This window comes from Taudactylus pleione, unplaced genomic scaffold (genome assembly GCF_031769625.1).
Source record: "Taudactylus pleione unplaced genomic scaffold, aTauple2 ptg000225l, whole genome shotgun sequence".
NCBI lineage: Eukaryota > Metazoa > Chordata > Amphibia > Anura > Myobatrachidae > Taudactylus > Taudactylus pleione.
The window spans coordinates 13821759-13842731 of record NW_028284627.1 but is presented as its reverse complement, the minus strand read 5'-3'; the positions used below and the strand labels follow the sequence as shown (position 1 = coordinate 13842731).

At 45.6% G+C, this 20973-nt stretch overlaps 1 protein-coding gene across 2 annotated transcripts in view; it reads left to right on the top strand.

The window, feature by feature from the left end:
- Window positions 1-500: 500 nt before the first annotated feature.
- Window positions 501-20973, top strand: part of ITK (IL2 inducible T cell kinase) — a 103335-nt gene continuing 82862 nt past the window's right edge. The window contains exon 1 of one of the 2 annotated variants that reach the window (XM_088479020.1): window positions 501-641. In XM_088479020.1, coding sequence (XP_088335146.1) covers window positions 504-641 — 138 coding nt within the window. In that variant the 5' untranslated portion in view covers window positions 501-503. The remainder of the gene's footprint in view (window positions 642-20973) is intronic. The other variant, XM_088479019.1, reaches the window with a different exon arrangement.

The window sequence follows — 20973 nt, the reverse complement described above, 5'->3', positions numbered from 1 at the left end:
TAGGAAAGCCACACACACTATTTAGCGTGGCCAGTTGAGCAAGGACCCTCGGGAGTATGGGCTGCATCTCTTAAGGTTCCAATACCCCAATCGGTATAAGCCCTGATTTTAACTGTGTCTTGTTTAGTCACTTTACAGTATGGATATGCAGTTCAGTGGGAGGAATGTGTAACCTTTGGAGGGGGAGTATATTTCTTTGTACCGACAATCTTACAGAAGCAGCAGCTCAGTAGAAAAGAGGATGTGGTTATCGATGAGGTGATATAATGCACCTTCTCAGCTCATAGATCTGTAGATAACATTACAGGGACTCCACCTCCACTCCAGACACCCTTTACTTGTAGCTTCTTCTCTCGCAGTGCTAGGTGTGGAACTGTACAATCATCCGTGTTACTGACCCGGGACTTATGTCTTCACCATTTTGATTGGACTCCAGAGGGTTGTGTCTATATGAGCACCTCAGGGTCCCCCTGTGACCCTGGGAAAAGAGGCTGATATTCCAGATGACTAGTTCAGTCATACTGCAACAGCCGCTTATCAAGAGATCCCAGCAGAAAAGGAGGACGTCTCCGGCCAACTTCAAGTCCAGGGTCTTCATCCTCACTCACACCTCACTCAACTACTATGACCATCGTAATGGGGTAAGGGGTCAGAGTGGGGACTGTGACACTGTTTTTGTGCTTGCCAGCTGTTTCCCCTGTACTTCAGGCTTGTGTAGTATTAGAATTTTTGAAAATTGTAAAAAAAAAAAAATGTTGATAAGTTTATTTGGTTACACATTGTTTTTTTTTAAATGATATATTCAGGTATATACTTCTGCTGCTCAGATATGAATGCATCTGTTATTGTAGCTCATTTAATATAACAACCTGTTTGTAAAGTTTGATGAGGAAGCCTAAAATGGGAGGGGGCGATGGAGGCTTTGAGGCACCATACTTTTAAAGCAGCGTACACACTAGACAATATTTATGAACGATATGGACGATAACATTCAACCATATATCGTTCATATCGTCCAGTGTGTATGCAGTGAACGATCAACGATGCGCGCTCCCGCGGTCATTAACGATATCCCCAGTCGGCTGAACGTGCAGCTCAATCTGGGGATATTGTTAACGATGCCATGCTGCCGAATGCAGCATGGCCCTGCTCCCCTTCCGCCGTCGTACGTCGTGGCCGGCATCGGCGAGTGTGTATACAATTACCGATGTCGGCACCCCCGCCGCGTCCAATATCGTTCATCACACACATCATCTAGTGTGTATGAGCCTTTGGACTCATTTTCTGTCAGCATTACGGTATACGAACAGAGGCTTTAAGCAGTGGCGTATCTATAATGGGTGCAGTGTGTGTGGAGCACACGGGCCCCGCACCGCACACCCTGCACCAATATTATTTTAAACTTACCTGTCCGTGGTTCTGTGGCGGGTGTCAGCGCTGCACAGAACACGGGAAAATGGCCGCCGCAGCCATTTTTCCGCCGTTCTGCGCATACGCAGTAGACTCCGGGCACACTCTAGTGCCCGGAGTCAACTGATGCTCCGGTGGCTGGCCAGCCACGTCAGTCGGCTGCCGGCCACCGGGGAGAGAGGAGGGGACCCCGCACGGGGAGTGCACTCGGGCCCCCTCCTCTGTTAAGATGCCCCTGGCTTTAAGCTAACAATAAAATCTGTACCATCTTAAAGGGAATATTGTACTGAAAAGTTACCTAGTTTGGGGAATAGTTTAATGAATAACATTTCCTCATAAACGAATATGGTCATTTATTTTTATTAATGTATTGCTTTGCAATGTAAAGAAAATATTCTAGGATTTTTTCAAAGTAAGTTGGTCACTATGATTACCCATTGTTCAACAGGATATACAGTAGTGTTTTCATTTATCTCAGGCATATAATGTAATAGCTTAGCATACAAAACAGCAGTAGATGCAGAAATGGTCCTACTAGTACTGTAGGTAATAGTGTAATCTGCTTCACTTTTTGGCCATATTTGTACAGCAAAGGGTACCTTTTATCCCGTGACATCATAGCACTGCCTTACCACCCTGTGCTGGAATCTCCACACTCAGCAGTATCTTGTAAGTGTGGGAATTCCAGTCAGAGTAGGTGATAATGTGATGTCACTTGGGGCAGTGGGTGCAGCTTTCTTCATTTGCCATATTAAATATTGATTCTAATGTCCAACAGATTAAAAATAATGTGCCTCATGTACTAGGAGGCAGGGGGGGATAAAATTGTGAAAAATAAATTACCAAATAATCAGCTCCTAACTTTCATTTTTTAAACACAACCTGCAAAATGTAAATTGGAAGCTGATTGATTAGTACTTTATCTCTCACAAATTTATCTCTCTCCCAGCTTTGATAAATACCCCCCTAGATCCTAATGAATTATTAGATTTCATATTGATTCACCACACAGAATGACTGCCTTTCCTATGTAAAAGACAGGTCCAATGTAAGGACAAATAATATAGGATGCAGATATTAAATAAACTAAGGGCCGGATTCAGACCCGGTCGCAAGCGCTGAGCGCTCTCAACCGGGTTGATGGTGGCCCAGAGCGCATGCACACGATGGAGCCGGCTCCGTCGTGTGCATGCGTGAGACCTGGATAGCGACGGGCAATCCGTCGCTCCGGTTCTCGCACCAAAGGGGGCGTGCTGTCGATGTTGAGTGACAGCACGCCCCCTTTGGTGGCTGCCCAGACAGAGGCGTTCCCATGAGAACGCCTACCGTCTGGGGGCGGCCCCACTGACATCACAAGTGATGTCAGTGGGAGAGCTTTCGGCTTTGTTTGAGCCGAAAGCCCTCTGGGGCTTGCGGTCACGAGACCCTACCACAAGGGTCTCGTCGCAAGCCCGATGGTCGCGATGGTCTTGACCATCGCGTCCATCATCCTGGCCGCTCGCATTAGCTGTGGGTGGTCACCCACAGCAATGCTAGTGGCCAGGAGGCCGCTCCTTATAAAAAAAAGACGCTCTGATTTAGAGCAAGCGCTCTGTCAGAGCGTCCGGCTCTGAATCAGGGCCTGAGCTCTTTCAAATCTTAATTATTCAGACATCTCACTAAAAATTACAAATTATATTAGTGGTTCCCAAACTTTCTTGCATCACAGACCCCTAGAGAATCAATATTGTTTCACGGCACCCCTAGGCCGAAGGGGTCTTATTGAGAAATTCGGAAAAAATGAAATGAAGTAAATTGTGCTTATACTGTGTGTCATCCTTAGGGTCAGTTATGCGGTGATGGACAGGGTTTCTCTTCTGTTTGTACACATATTTTATTATTGGGAGCCACCAGCACTAATTTTGCCTATCACATTGGCCATAAATAATTTTATGTGACACTGAAACACCAACACATGGCACCCCTGCAGGCGCCCTGCGGCAACTAGTCAGGGAACCACTGTATTATATATACACAAATAGGGACATATTTATCACAATCCACATCTCAGATGCGGATGGGATGTGATAAATTTGACCAAATTCGCGTTGCAATATTTTAATACATCGCAAGGATGTATCGAATATCACATTCATGGACAGCACTTGTGAGAATGCTCTGCCCATGCAAATTCTCTCCCCTGCACTTTTTCGCAAAAAATACCCTGAGACTGTGCTTGCACCGCTGGCCCCCTCCTCCGCTCAGCTTACACTTACCTCTGTTCAGATGATTGATGAGCGCCTCAGTGATCCGGTCACCTGAACACTGCAGTAAACTGAGGATGTTGCCGGGACTTCACAGCATCTCAGTTTACCAATCAGATGACCGAGTCACTGGGGAGCTCACTCGGTTAATGATCACCTAAATGGAGGTAAGTGTGTTGTTTTTTTTTGTCTATCAGTCACACAGGAGTCTATTTACTAAGCATTGTTAGGAAACAGAGTGAAAAGTGATAAGGTGCCAGCCAATCAGCTCCTAACTGCCATCTCACAGGCTGTGTTTGAAAAATTACAGTTGGGAGCTGATTGGCTGGCACCTTATCACTTTTCACTCTGTTTCCTAACACTGCTTAGTAAATAGACCCCACAGCCTTATCACAGAAGCCTATTCCAGGCTCTGCTCCCCCTGTCAGCAGGAAGGGAAGGCTGAGCAATAGTACTGTAGGTGAAATGGAGGGGAACCCTGCTTTACTACAACTCCAGATAGCGTTATTATTGCAGGGCTCTCTCCTGGTATTTTTTTTCTTCTTTTACAATTTCTTTTAGTAATCTGGAGCAGATCACATTTCCCATTACAAGTACGGGAAATGTGATCTGCTTATTAAAAAATAAAATGTGAAATTAAGTGCTTGGAGTAGCTTTTTACGAAACCTGCTCCAAAAGCCCTTTGATTCATTTAAGTTATACTAAAACAATGTGAAAAGGTTGTGAAAACACACGTTTTCACATTATTTTAGTTAGAGTATTTTTTTTTTTTTTTAAATAGGCCTCAAAGAAAGGAACAACAGTATTAACCTAGGCGGGAAGCAATCGGGAAGCCGACTGCCTATATACCGGCAGCCGGCTTCCCGACTGTCTTACCCGGCAAGGGTGAAATGCTGGGCGTCTAGATGTAGACGCCCGCATTTCCCCGACGCCTGGAGACCGGCGCCCGGCATCATGATCGTAGCGATGCCGGGCGCCACGAGCGGACAGCCGCGGGGGGGAGGGTTAGGTTTAGGGCTCCCGGGGGGGACTTAGGGTTAGGCACCTCCCCGGGAGGGTTAGGGTTAGGCTAGGGGGAGGGAGGGTTAGGGTTAGGCACCCCCGGGGGGGACTTAGGGTTAGGCACCCCCCCGGGGGACTTAGGTTTAGGTAGCGGGGAAGGGGGTGGTTAGGGTTAGGCACTTAGAGGGGGGATTAGGGTTAGGCACTTGGGAGGGTTAGGGTTAGGCACCCCTAAGGAGGGTTAGGGTTAGGGGGGTTAGGTTAGGTTAGTGGATACTTACCTATCCAAGATCGGGATTTCCAGCGCTGTCGGGCTTCCGCTGCGTCGCGCTCTGCTCCTGTCGGGCCTTGCGGCCGGCGGTATTTCATACCCATTCCACCTAGGCACTGGGAGGTAGTGATATCTCTGTACACCACCAAAAGCAGCTGCAAATGGGTAGCCAAACCAATATTTAAAATACAAAGAAAATATAAGCAGCACTATAGTGGTGTAAATTAATCAAATACGTATGGGTAAAATACCTTACTTGTTAAAAAATATATAATATATTCTATTAATCAACCTATAATCATAAGCATCCTGTACAAAAACTTATTTGCAAACATACAGTGTACATACCAATTACATCAACCAATATGTATAGTAATCTGTGTGCTACTATATAAAAAATCTATTCATAGTTAAATGATTTGTTAAGTTCAGTCCAAAGCAACATGAGAAAAAAACACAGAAAGCAGTCTTTGCTAGGAAATATGTTAGCAAAATGATTGATGGAGCCGGCTTGCGACCTGCCGTGTGCTCCAATACAGTCACTCACCGCCGGTATCCAACCACTGTGGTGTAATAAAGGGGCAAATGGAGCTGGCTTGCGGCCTGCCAGATGACGCTTCTATGCGATTGTATCCCCCGATACCAGTGGCGTAACTTCAACCCAGGAGCCCGGAGGCAAGATAAATGTCAGTTCCTTTTATACAATGCCCCCAGTAGTGGTCTCCCTATGCAGTGCCCTCAGTAGAGGTCCACCTATGCAGTTCCTGCCTATGTAGTGCCCCCCAGTAATGGTCACCCCATTGCAGTGCCTCCAGTAGTGGTCCCCCTATGCAGTACCTCCAGTAGTGGTCCCCCTATGCAGTGCCCCCAGTAGTAAGGACCCTGTAGTGTCCCCACATGATGCCCCCAGTAGTAATGCTGCTGTAGTGCCCCCATATGATGCCCCCAGTAGTAAGGCCCACATAATGTCCCCTGTAGTGCCCCCAGTAGTAAGCCCCCTGTAGTGCCCCCTGTAGTAAGCCCCTTTAATGCCCCCAGTAGTAAGCCCCCTGTAGTGCCCCCAGTAGTAAGCCCCCTGTAATAAGCCCCTGCAGTGCCCCCAGTAGTAAGCCCCCTGTAATGTCTCTTGTAGTAAGCCCCTTGTAATAAGCCCTCTGTAATAAGTTCCCAGTAGTAAGCCCCCTGTAGTGCCCCCAGTAGTAAGCCCCCTGTAATAAGTTCCCAGTAGTAAGGCCCCTGTAATGCCCCCAGTAGTAAGCCCCCTGTAGTGCCCCCCCGCGCACACGCACACACACACAAAAAAATTCTTACCTTAAACCCCGCTCCAGTGCCTGCTGCCATCCGTACCCGGCGCCCGTTCCTCGAAACTATGGGAGTGACGTCATGATGTCACTCCCATAGTGCACTGCAGGACCCAGAAGTCGGAGCTCAAGAGTGAGCTCCATCCTATGCTGCCGCCGAAGGGAGAGAAGGAGCCGGGCGCCCGCTGGTAACACACTCAGCGGGCGCCCGGCAAATGGAGGGTGCAGGGGGTGCGGCCGCACCCCCTGCACCCTCCGTAGTTACGCCACTGGAGGTGGTGAGCCGATCAGTGGCGCTCCTTCTCCATGCAGCTCCTGGTGACAATGGAGCCAGGTGCCCCCTTCAGGGCTGGTGCCCGGCGGCAAATTACTCCATTGTCTCCGGGAGTTCCTCCACTGCCTGATACCTCCTGTATATACACTTTCGCTGGTCTCCAGATATTGAGATGTGTAGTAATGAGGGGGCCAGCGGAGCTGGCTTACGACCTGCCAAATGTAGCTCCGATGCAACTAAGACCCCCCTGGTCTCATGAATTGAATACTGGTTCTCTATTTAGCGGAATGTAGAGTAACCTCAGCGCTGTGACAACACGCAAATAATTATGCTCCAGGATAACAGCACACCAGTGTGTATACGGTCATGGATAGCAGCAGGTAGGAATAATGAATTTCCCAAGCCCACCTTCTGATTGGTTTCTTCCGGCAAACAGATTTTTTTTATTTTTTTTAAAGAAAATAGGTGCATGCTGGGTGTCCTCTAAAATGCACTTATATATGCTCCATAGTAGGTTTGATGATTAATACCCGAGTGGTGTAATTAGCTCTCAGCAAATATGCTGTGTTGTTTTCACTTGCACAATGCATATTAAGTTTAATCTAACTGTTCAGATGCCAAGTGAATATAAACATTATAAAAATACACAACATTATATATAAAGTATAAAAAAATAAGGATCTTTGCATCTTGGCTATAAAGATAGTATACATACAGTATACACGTTTAAAAAGTATAAGCCCTTATATGGGCTTTTTATTAGTATTTAGGCCCTGATTCAGAGCCGGACGCTCTGACAGAGCGCTCGCTCTGAATCAGGCTGTCTTTTTTTTTTGGAGCGGCCTCCTGGCCGCTCGCATTGCTGTGTGTTGGTTTCACTTGCACAATGCATACTAATGCTGCGTACACACGGGACGACTTGTACAAACAACGATATCGTTGAACGATTTCCCTTAAAATTTCCAGTGTTAAAAATGAACGAAGAAAGAGAATTGGAGGGCGCCAAATTGGTCTGGCTGTCAAGTTAAATTTAAATAGCTAAAAATCCCGCAGGACTGCTGCTTCTAAAGAGGTACTGAACCTTTCTGAATGACCTTGATGAAAAAGAGTAAACGATAGAAGCGCTGTGCTACTGACAGGGATGAAAAGTAATAATAAAAAAAAATGGTTTATTTAAAATGTAAATAATATTATATAGGAGTCAGTTTCAGAAAAAACACCAAATAAATAATATATTGTATTGGTAAATGAACGATATCCTTGAATGATATGAACGATTTTGTCAAGCGATCTATGAACGATTTCACTAACGATCAACCACCAATGATATGGTTTACAAGATAATGAAGCTGAATTGAAAAGCCAATGATTGGTCCACTTCTTCCCAGAAGGTTGGTTATCGTTCATCGTTGATCGTTCATATGGTTCAGTATGAATCATATGAACGATTTGAAAAATGATATAGTAAAAGTTGGACAGGCAGGATGGATGATTAAAGATATCTCTCATCGTCCATGCGGGAAAACACATCTTTCATCGTTCGTTTGAAAAAAGTCAACGATATGGACGACATAACTGAACGATATCGTTATCTTTCATAGCATTGACAAAAATCGTCCCATGTGTGCGCAGCTTAACTTTAATCGAACTATTCGGATGCCAAATGAATATAAACGTTATAAAAATACAGAACATTGTATATAAAGTATAAAATATCTAGGTGTTATTATAAAAAGAGTTGCAAGGAGAATGCATTCAATATTTTCCACATATGGTTAAATATTACCCACATCTTTTACATTGTTTAGTCTTACATAACCAAAGCATATATTTGTTTCATTTGTCTATTTTTTAACATATAGAATGTATACTTTTGTAATTATGCTAAATTTATCTCAAGGGTCCACGAATTTGTAACAGAGACAAAAGAGTTGTTTCACACAGTGAGATAAATACATTCAATTGTGTACTAAGGACCTCATTCAGAGCCGGACGCTATTTGTGCTCGCTCGTTCAGAAAAAAGGGGTGGCTATTCAAATGAACCGTTCGCTCTTTGCGGTCTGTTCACGCCTCTAGGTCTGAACGAGCGAAACAAAACATGTGGTCGTTTTTTGGAAAACTACGCCCCCTGGCCACTCGCATCCTACGTCATGTCCGCTATTTATTAGATTAATCGAGTACATCGACCAGCGTATGAACTAATCACTATTCTTGTGGTTGGTTTTTCCTACCGCAATCTTGCGAGCAGTTCTGACTACAAAATAACCCAGTGACGTGGTCAATGACGCTGCTGTATTAATTATGCACACCCTTAAAACGCCCGTTTTGACCTTTAAGCACGCCTGCGTTCGGATCTCCACTTCCCGTTTTCAAGCACCTTCCCCTGTTACCACCCACATACGCCTCCTCCTGTCACTCAAAATAGCAGGCATTCGCTATTTAGGGAACAAACGATTTTCGGCTGGACTAACTGGTTCGCGCATGCGTATTACGATCCGCACGCATGCGCAGTTGTGCAAACATCGCTCGGAACGAATGAGCGGCCGCTTACGAGCGGCTCTGAATCAGGCCCTAAGTACTAATAAAAAGCCCATATAAGGGCTTATACTTTTTAAACGTGTATACTGTATGTACACTATCTTTATAGCCAAGATGCAAAGATCCTTATTTTTTATACTTTATAAATAATGTTGTGTGTTTTTATAATGTTTATATTAATTTGGCATCCGAATAGTTAGATTAAACTTAGTATGCATTGTGCAAGTGAAACCAACGCAGCATATTTGCTGAGAGCTAATTACACCACTCAGGTGTTAAGGTGCATACACACACAACGATTTTTTTAACGATTATCGATAACAATATCGTTTATCGTTCAATCGTTGAAAAAATCGTTCACTTTCTGAGTTGAAACGATGAACGATTATCGTTCATGCGCGTTCACGTTTGTAGTTTGTAGTTCAGTCAGACTGACCAACTCAACGATTTTCAGTAAGGGAATATACAAAAATCGTTTGTAGTTCAAAATATCGTTCATTACATTTAGTAAATTAACGAGTTTAGTAAACGATTTTCGTTCATTTTTCCCTTCACAAAATGAACGAAAATCGTTTACTAAAGTCATTCATTTACTAAATCGTTGTGCGTGTATGCAGCTTAAATCATCAAACCTACTATGGAGCATATATAAGTGCATTTTAGAGGACACCCAGCATGCACCTACTGTATTTTCTTTGAAACAAATCTGTTTGCCGGAAGAAACTGGTCAGAAGGTGTGCTTGGGAAATTCATTATTCCTACCTGCTGCTATCCATGACCGTATACACACTGGTGTGCTGTTATCCAGGAGCATAATTATTTGCATGTTGTCGCACCGCTGAGCTTACGCTACATTCCGCTCACTAGAGAACCAGTATTCATGAGACCAGGGGGGTCTTACTTGCATCTGAGCTACACTTGGCAGGTCGCAAGGCAGCTCCGCTGGCCCCCTCATTACACATCTCAATATCTGGAGACCAGCGAGAGCGTATACCGGAGGTATCAGGGGATACAATCGCATAGAAGCGTCATCTGGCAGGCCACAAGCCAGCTCCGTTTTGCCCCTTTATTACACCACAGTGGTTGGATACCGGCGGTGAGTGACTATATTGGAGCACACGGCAGGTCGCAAGCCGGCTCCATCAATCATTTTGCTTACATATTTCCTAGCAAAGACCGCTTTCTGGGTTTTTTATTATTTTTTTTTCTCACGATGCTCTGGACTGAACTTAATAAATCATTGAGCTAACTATGAATAGATTTTTTATATAGTAGCACACAGATTACTAACTATACATATTGGTTGATGTGATTCGTATGTACACTGTATGTTTGCAAATAAGTTTTTGTACAGGATGCTTATGATTATAGGTTGGTTAATAGAATATATTATATATTTTTTTATAAATAAGGTATTTTACCTATATGTATTTGTGATTAATTGACACCACTATAGCCCTACTTATATTTTCTTTGTCTTTCCCAAAGAAAGGAAGCAGGCTATCAAATCTGGTTAGTTGAGAACTTATCTTACATACTCAGCAGCGATGTTTTGGAGAAACCAAACTCCTAGGGGTATAATCACTAAAGTGCGGGTTTTTAGAAGTGGAGTTGTTGCCCATAGCAACAAGTCAGATTCTAGCTATTATCTTCTAGAAGGTGCTCAGTGGTAAACGCAGGATTTCTAGAGGGGGGGTTTCCAAATCCATGAAGAAGGCATAACTAGCACTTTTCCAGCTTTAATATGCATCATACAAAATGTATTGTGTATCATAATTCTAGCATATACAGGACCAGCGATCACAGTAAGCCATTAGATGCGGCAATAGGACCATCCTGCCTGAGCTGAATGTTTTTATTTCAGATGTGGGCAACATTCCAGAGCATTGAAGCAAGTCCGGGAGTCTGAGGGAGCAGTAGAATAACCTATAACTACTCTGGACATATATGTACATATTGGTCTCCTTATGCACTGGGTAGTGTATGATTATACAGTATTAATAATTGACCCTATTGATAGGTCTACAACAGTGCACCCTAACAGTGCATGTTTTCCAGTTATCCTAACTGATGTACAGGTGTAGTTATTACTGGCTGAAACATGTTAAAAGATCCACAGGTGGTGATATTTATTTAATTTGTGATACTGAGAAGACCATGAAGCACTAGTAAAATTCTATTATATTTCTATTGTGGTCATGGTGTGGGCTGGGGAGGGGGTTTCCAGGCAACCAGAAACACCCTCCCCCCTGCGTTTGCCTATGGGTGCTAGATAAATGATAGGTAGAACCTGATTGGTTGCTATGGGCAACAATTCCACTTCTAAAAACCTGCACTTTAGTAAATATACAGTAGAGCTTCTTTCCCCTTCATTGTTAGGACTTGGAAGTGACGTGGAGTGAGGGCAGAAGTGCGGTTCTATGCCCATAAAGGACACCAAATGAAGAAATTTGTCCCCTCGCGGTCTCTCTTCGCTCGCCACGCTTCTGGCATAGTGGCTCACCACAGGTTTATATTCCCCCTCTATGTCGACGTGGATGGTAGGGAATGACATTGGAAAGTAACTGATGTCAGGATCCTCTCTGTGAAGGGCATCCAGACACTACCGTAAATATACCCCCCTAGTATCTTTTATAGTTACCAACCTTGTCACAAGACCATTTTTGTGGTAGGTAACCATTAAGCCTTCGGAACATTTTCGTCAGGAATAACTTTTATTTGTAGTCTACCCAATTTTATTATTTTTCTCTTTTGGAAGCAAATTTGGATCAATTTATTTTTTTTACAGAGTCAGGCGGAAATTTAATGAAATGCAGTTTCTTCATCGATTTCAATAATAATGCAAACTGACAGCGATTTTTCCCTAAACGGGGAAATCTCCGACAATGTGCAGCGATATTTGATAGTTTTGAATGGTCAAACTGACTGGTGATGGCCGGGGAAATTGCTCTCTGTCTGACCAGAACCTAATAAGAAGCCATATTCAACATATTTATTGAAGTGAAAATAATCCATATATTTATAGGGCACAATTACTTATGAATTTAATATTGGGGACAATTTAAGACTATATCATAAAAAAGGAATACAATTTTTAGAAATGAACAAATATTAAAGGATTAATATTTGCACCATAAATTTCGCCTTAATGCTCATAAATCGATCCATCTTCCACTCTTGCATAATCTAGACTTCTAAGAGGGAGATGTGGCCTATCCTTTTACCGTGTGGAGGGTGGGGGTCCATAGTTTACTACATCTTCAAATGGGGAAAAAAAAAGGTGATACATAATAGAAGCAGTTGTGATGATTCATTTAAAACATAAATTAATCTAAACCGATCATTATTTTATCTCTTTCTCATCATGTATATTCCCAGTCAGTAACAGAACTAGCAGCACGCGGTCAGGACTAATGTCAGAGACTGGGTACACTAATTTATGTAAACACAGCAGGGAGTGATCCTTAGCAATCCAGTCTTAAGCTGCGGATCCACAAGACGATATATTGGACTATTTGAACGATAATGATATCGTTATCATTCACTGTCCGCAATATCGTCCAGTGGATATGACGTAAACGTCCAGCGATGCGTTGACATCTTTCATCGCCCGTACTTGCAGGGCAACCTGACGATAACGTCTGGTTCTGCAAGTACGGGGGATGAGGTAGGGTGACGTCACAGAGTGATATCGTGAATGATATTGTTCGGTGTGGGTGCTCAATGTCGTTAACGACTTCGAGCACATCACTGTCGGGGAAACACTAGACGATACCACTCATGGAGCATATTGTCTAGTGGATACGTAGCTTTACATGTTAAGCATACACATTCAGAAATAAACAATTGCTCTTTGTGGACAACTGCTCTTTGTAACAGACACAGGGCCTGATTCAGACCCGGTCGCTAGATGCGGATGCTCGCTCCCAGCGTATGCAAATTCAGCTTAATGACTTCAATGCAGGCGATCACACGGCAAGGCATAAGCATGCCCACTATGTCATGGCGTGCGATCACTTTGTGTATGCAGACACCCACCAGCCTGTCTTTAGCCGCCCACTAGCGAACGTCATCTCGAGGAAGTATATACAACCATCGGTACGTCGGGTTCCATCGGAACTGACCGCAGCGCTTGCGGTTGACTGTATCCTACTGCGAGCACTTCAGTGTATAATTCAACCAGGTGACGTGTACTATGATGCTGCCTGTTAATTATGCACGCCTCTGAAAAAGGCGTTAAGATGCTCAGGCACGCCTGCGTTCGCACCTCCACTCCCCGTTTCCAGTGGCCTACCCCTGTTACCACCCACAAATGGCTTGACCTGTCACTCATTCAGCTGGGCTGTCTCTGCTGGGCGAGCGATTGCTTCCCGATCGCTTGGACTAGTTTGTGCAAGCGCACTACGATGCATGCGCACTTTGCAAAACATTGCTCAGTCCGAGCGATCGCTTGCTAGCGAACGGGACTGAATCAGGCCCACAGTCATTAAATGTATGAAAACTTTTTCTGTATAGATTTTTAGATAAATATGCTTTTTTATAAATATTTAGATCTCAATTCTAAAAATTTATATGGGAAAGATTAACAAATGGGGCCAGTATGGCTTCTAGGAGTTCACATGGCAGATAAAAGAAACAGAAACTATGGGCCTGATTCAACCTTAGACACTGGACAGAGTCAGTCGCAACTGTCTGATGGTGATCAATACTCACACTCGCAGATCTACTCCTCAACCCTGGCATTCCAAATGCACCAGATACCTGCAAAAGTGTTCTCCAACTGCCGAGCGAAAGTGGAGAAGATCACGCTCTAAGGCAGATTTTCTCCATTTCAAATTTATGCTCTCATCCTATAGTGCTGCTCTCTCCCTCTCTAAACAGTCATATTTCAAGATCCTCATCTCCTCTGTCCTCTAATCCCCAGCGTCTCTTCACCACTTTTACCTCCCTCCTTCGCCCACCCCCTCCTCATCTCCCCTCCTTGCTCTCTGGCCTTGATTTTGCTACCTACTTTACATCTAAAATTAATTCCATATGTCAAGACATCATATCCAACCAGTCCCCCAGCTCTCCACCTCCTCCTTTCCCATATAACCCCTCCCCATCAACTTTACCAACTCTAACATCCTTCTCCCCTGTATCTGGAGAGGAAGTCATGGACCTCATCCGGTCCTCCCCCCCCCCTTCCACCTCCCCCCTTGATCCTATCCCCTCCCTCCTCCTCTGCTTCCTCTCTCCTGCCTGCTCCCATCTTGCCCACCTCATTAACCTCTCCCTCTCATCAGGCACTGTTCCTCTGCATTCAAGCATGCCCTTGTCTCCCCCATTCTTAAAAAACCTACCCTTGATCCTAACCTTCTTTCTAACTACCAACCCATCTCTCTCCTCCCTTTTGAATCTAAACTCCTTGAGCGGATTGTCTACAAACGCCTTGCCGCTTTTCTTTCCTCCCACTCCCTCCTTGACCCTTTTCAGTCTGGCTTCCGTTCTCTCCACTCCACTGAATCTACCCTCACGAAAGTCAGCAACGACTTCCTTGCTGCCAAATCAAAGGGCCACTACTCTCTTCTCATTCCCCTTGATCTCTCTGCTGCTTTTGACACTGTGGATCACCCTCTCCTGCTGAATATCCTTCACTCCCTTGGTCTACATGACACTGCCCTCTCCTGGCTGTCATCCTACCTCTCTGACCGATCTTTCTCCGTTTCCCCCACAGCCTCTTACAGTAGGTATTCCCCAAGGTTCTGTTCTTGGACCTCTCCTATTCTCACTCTATACTTCCTCTCTAGGTGAACTCATCAGCTCTTTTGACCTCCATTATCATCTCTATGCTGATGATACTCAAATCTACCTTTCCTCCCCTGATCTCTCCCCCTCTCTTCTGACTCTTATCTCCAACTGTCTCTCTGCTATCTCTTCCTGGATGTCCCAGTGATTTCTTAAACTTAATATGGCTAAGACAGAGCTGATCGTCTTCCCACCCTCCCACATAACCTCACCTCCCACTATTTCTTTATCAATTGATGGAATAACTATCTCATCTAGTCCCAAGGTGCACTGTCTTGGAGCTATCTTGGACTCAACCCTCTCCTTCAAACCACATATACAGAACCTCTCACAGTCCTGTTGTTTCCATCTCAAAAATATTTCTAAGATCAGACCCTATCTCACCCAGGATGCTACAAAAACCCTCATACACTCACTGGTCATCTCCAGATTGGACTACTGTAACCTGATCCAATCTGGCCTCCCCAAATCCCATCTCTCTACTCTCCAGTCCATCCTTAATGCTGCTGCACGGCTTATCTTCCTCTCCAAATGCTCTACATCTGCCTCCCCTCTCCTACAAGCCCTCCACTGGCTTCCCTTTCCTTTTAGAACCCAATTTAAGGTTCTCACGCTCGCTTACAAAGCCCTCACCCAATCTACCCCATATACATCTCTGATATCATCTCCCTTCACTCTCCTTTCCGCTCTCTTCGTTCAACTAATGCACGCCGCCTTTCATGCCAGCTGACCCACTACTTCATTAAAGCCTTCCAGCTATCATTCTAACTCCCTGCTACATGCTCCTCCCCATCTACCCCATCTGTGTCACCCCTGTTTGTCTTCCCCTCCCTTTTAGAATGTAAGCTCTTACGAGCAGGGCTCTCTACCCTCTTGTGCTTCTCCCTACTTTAGTTTCATCTATTTCTTACTCACCACTAGGGCACCTAACACTTGGTTGCTTATGTTCTGTTGCTTATCTGGGTGTTATGGTCACTAATGTAGCAATATATATTATCCATGTCCTGGTCCTGTATTGTATTGTTCTGTAAGTCGCTTGTCTACAACTTGTTTATGTACTTTGTAAGGTGCTGCGGAACATTTGTGGCGCCATATAAATAAATGATGATAATAATAATAATAATGGTTACTTTACTGCGCATACTCTGGAGTCGCAGTGCGCCTGTTCTGCAATGGTGCTGTAGCTCCTGACGCAGTGTGGGGGAAGACGCAGTCTGATTGACAGGCTGCAGGTGTTTGGGGGTGGAAAGGGTGTGTGTTTCAGAAAGCAGAGACATGTTGTCTCCATTTCTGGGGCGTGCTGAAGCCAAAGACGCAGCACCAACACCACTTGCATCCACCTATGGATCAGGCCCTATGTGGCTCTCTGGGGGAGGAGGTGTTGTAAGCTGGAGTACCAACAGGAAGTTGGAATCACTTAAGATTTGGCTAAAGATCCAATCTCGTTAGTGATTTCCCTTGAACTCTCCCCGGCTGCTCCAGTGCATGATGTGCAGCAAAAGCTGCACGATGTACACCAAATCTATGGTGCACGATCAAATGATTTGCATATTCATTATATCGTGTGTGATAGCAGAGAAATGCATGCATCGATAAGGGTAACGAAACTGGATCAGAACCTTTATATACCCCTGCCTGTACCTTCTAAATATCCTTCCTATAAACCTCTAAGAATAACGCTAATTTGCGTACGCAGTCTGACCGCAAATAAAGACAGGAGTGGAATCTGTGGTTCCAACGCACAAGTATTATTCAGGTAAAAGTACAGTCAGTTACACGCAATTGATACATACACAATTTAGGCGTAAAAGGAAATATTACAGACCCAAGTACAGTATACATACGCTGCGCCTCCGGACCCAGAGATAGACCCTCAGTTCATACAACCTTCAGTATGGACTAAAAAACCAGTATTTGGGCACATGTATTTATCCCCCCCCAGACTAAAACAGGACAAAGGGGAAATTTCCTGCTGATGTCATTGGTTCCCAGAGAAGAAGCATATGTTACAGCACATTTAACAGGCTGGTTCAAATAGACTCCCCCTGCCTCTAACAGCAGGGGAATCTTTCTAATAACGCCTCCTGTAACATTCCAACAGCTAAACATTTTGTTGCTTGTAGGTTCTGCGATCCATAACTTGAGTTTGCATGATGCGATCTCTCCACCGATACCACCGGAATGCTGTAAAAAGCGTACGCATCAGAACAAGACCAAACACAAATTGCTTATCATGTATAATACCTTAGTTATCAAAAACCTTTATTTCTCAGCATTTAAACTAACTAAACCAACTTGAATCACACATTTGATGCTTATTGAACCTTATGAGTGAATATGAAATGTGTGGGTGTTCAGGGTTTGGTATAAGGATGCTAGTTAACTTGGGGCAGATGCGTACGCAGAAAGCTAATAAAACAGCGGTTTCATACAAATAATGCATTATTATTGTGTGTATGAGAAATGATGAAAGAAGCGATCGCATAGTGCTAATATAAATATCGCCACATGTACTATATTGTGAGTTCACCTAAAATGGCACTTAGGCGGCCATTCGCAAAATGGCGTCTTGCGATCGCATTTCTAATATGGAGTCTTGCGGCCATTCGCAAGATGGCGTTGCTGCGATTAAATTTTAAACTGAACTTGTTTCAGCCAATTATTCAGCTTCGACAGTGGAGATCCGTGATGCATGCATCTGTTTGTATAAAAAAAATAAACACAGATGCACGGATGGGATCAGCGAGATTCATCTGTGCTGCTGTGTTAAATAAAAAATGAATTACCTGTGTAAAATTAGAAAGAAATAAAAAAAACGTGTGGCCCCTCCACCCAAAAGCAGACCCAGCCCTAGGCTTTGTAGACCCAGGGCCTGATTCAGAGCCGGACGCTATGAACGAGCGCCCGCTCTGAATCAGGGCATGCGGGTTTTTTTTGCGAGGCGGCCTCGTGGACGCTCGCATAGCTGTGGGTTACCACCCACAGTTTATGCAAGCGTCCATGATGATGGTCGCGATGGTCAAGACCATCGCGACCATCGGGCTTGCGACGAGACCCTTGCTGTAGGGTCTTGTCTGTCGCAAGCCATGGAGTGATTTTGGCTCTATCAGAGCCAAAATCACTCCCACTGACATCACTAGTGATGGCCGGCCGGCCGGCCTCCCATGGGAACGCCTCCGTCTGGGCAGCCACGCCCCCGGCACGCCCACCAAAGGGGGCGTGCTGTCAATGACCATTGACAGCACGCCCCCTTTGGTGCGAGACCCATAACGACGGCTACCCCGTCGTTATTCGGGTCTCACGCATGCGCACGACGGAGGCGCCTCCGTTGTGCGCATGCACATTTGGGAAACATCGACCCGCTTGCGAGTGCTCAGCGCTCGCGAGCGGGTCTGAATGAGACCCCCAGTACTGATTGTGCTGAAAATAGGGGACAAACGACGTTGGGGGTCCCCTGTATTTAGCGCAGGCAGTACAGAGCTCTGAGCCAGTCCTGGTTCTGGAAATACAAGGGAAAAAAATGCGTAGGATTCCCCTGTAAATTCCAGAACCAGCACCAAACTTTTTCTAGTGGGGGGGGGGGTAATGCCACAGCCAGGGGAACTCTATCACCGGGTCCCCCAGCCAAAGCATTACCCCTGACCGCTAGTTAGCCCAGGCCCGGGATCCCTGTGTAGTTGGGGAACGCCCAATAAAGGGGTCCCCCTCTCCAGGGCACCCCGGGCCTAGGCTGATAACCCGGGGCTATCCCCGGCACCCCTGTAGCGGTGGGTGCCAGGTTGATATAAAGTGGGATGCTATTGATAGTAGTAAAAATATTGTCTTTTGCTGTGGAACTACAGGTTCCAGCAAGCCTCCCCGCATGCTGGTACTTGGAGAACCACAAGTACCAGCATGTGGGGCATTACGGGCCCGCTGGTACCTGTAGTTCCACAGAAAAATATATATTTAAAAAGCCACTGTTGAAAGTAAAAGTTTACTAAAACATACATGCACAAACACATGCACACACACTCACTATCTCACATACTCACCTATGTATCCCTGAAGCCAATAATCACGTCCTCTTCTCCAAGTAGCATCCACGAGTACCTGTAAAAAAAATCCATACTCACCTCCTCCTATGCATGGATCACGTCCACTTCAGGGCCGGCTCCAGGGGTAGCCGCGCCCTGTGCCGCCTGGGTTGTTGTCGCCCTCTAGTCGCGCGTGGCCTGAAAATGGGGGCTTGGCCTAATTACCATAGGCCACACCACCTAAATGACGTGTTCTGTGGGAGTGCCCGCATGGCACGCCTCCCGTGTACCGTCAGGCTGGGGGCGAGACCAGCACTTCGTCACTAGCTGGGCTTCCCCCAGCCCTCTCCTGGCACTGAATGGATGCCGTGCGCATGCACGCAGCATCGATTCAGCTACTCCAGGGTCTGGCACCACCGCACAGCTGCAACCTCCCAACCAGACCACCCGCGGGACACTTCGGCCCATGGGTGAAACAGCGGAACAGTGCTGTCCCGCTGAAATCGGGATGTTGGGAGGGGTGCGCCCTCTATGGGGTGGCGCCCCTGTTTGACATGCCTCGAGCCGGCCCTGGTCTTCTACATTCCATGTAGCCTCCAGGATCTTGGCAAAAACAAAAAAAATGCAATTACCCAGACCAACGAATGACGGCTCAGCGGTGGGATTCATGATAGAAATCCTGGTGCTGAGCGCTTATTGACTGAGAGAGGCGAGCCTTCCACCTCTCAGCCAAGAGCAGTTCCTACCATTGATTTCAATGGTGAGAACCGCAAAAGTTACCTTTGTGGTTCTCACCATTGACCTCAATGGAGGGAACTGTTCATTGGCTGAGGCACCGCTGGACCTCATCAGACAGGTTATTTAAAGTACTGGCAACAAATTCATTAGTATCACTGTGATACTAAACTAAATTTGTCGTTGGTTAGTAACATTATTAAATGGAGCCCTAAGTGGTGAATTTTAATTGAATTCTGTGTTAAACAAATGTAACTGGGACAAATGTGGGTGGGGAGGAGCAGGTGAGTATCATTCAATGGTAATCCAGCTTTATTCTGGCCACACACTCTGGGTTGAATTCAATTGATTACGCGGTCCGGATCTCCTGTCTAAAGTGACAGGAGATCGCTGGCTGCTATTCAATTGATGCCGTTTTTTCGCGCTGATCGCGCCCATAGAGGTCAGGTCTAGCCGCAGAAAGCAGCTAAACCCGACCAAAGTGCTGGGCGCGACCGCGAAAAGTGATGTTTGGGCGCCCAAACAAGTCACTTTTTGCACATTTCAGCTCTCATCCCCCTGGGGCTGCGAGCTGAAATGTAGCGCTGGCAGCTGAACGCCCCCGACAGGAGCAAGAATTGAATAGCTCCGTCGGGCGCGATAGGGGCTGGAAACAATTGAATTCCGGCCTCTGTGATATCCATAGCAATGTTGACCAATTCCAAATTGGTAACGTGTGGACCAAAACCAGCCCAATCATAAATAGGAACTGATTTATGGACATGTGGTAAATGTCACCATTGTTGGTCTTTGTGTTCGGTCATCTGGCTACATTAACAGACCCCAGTGACACCAGAAGAGAGAGAGCTGCTTGCAGGGACGTATCAAGTGTGGTGCAACTGGTGCCACTGCCCAAGGCATAAGAACAAAGGGTTGGCATAGCTGTTGCCCACATGTCTCAAACCCAGCTTCCTGCTCCCAGTGTTTGCGGATTGCCTGAAGAGGTATCCCACTGCCCACAAGGGCTCGCTGGCCCCAGCTTTCCTCTTCTGTGATGCCATGACTTCAAGTGCCCTGGTACAGCACTGGTTGCTTGGCCCATATGACAAATTCATCTAATATTACCATCTACATGTGTGGGCAAATTAGATCATAGGCCCTCATTCAGAGCCGCTCGCTATTTGCAGTCGTTCGTTCTAAAACAAGGGGTGGCTATTCAAATGAACCGTTCGCTAATTGCGGTCTGTTCACGCCTCTAAGTCTGAACGAGCGAGCAAAACTTGCTGTTGTAATTTTGAAAAATACGCCCCCTTGCCGCTCGCACCATACGTCATGTCCGCTATTTATTAGATTAATCGAAGTACATCGAACAGCGTATGAACTGCTCGCTATTCTTGTGGCTGGTTTTTTCAACCG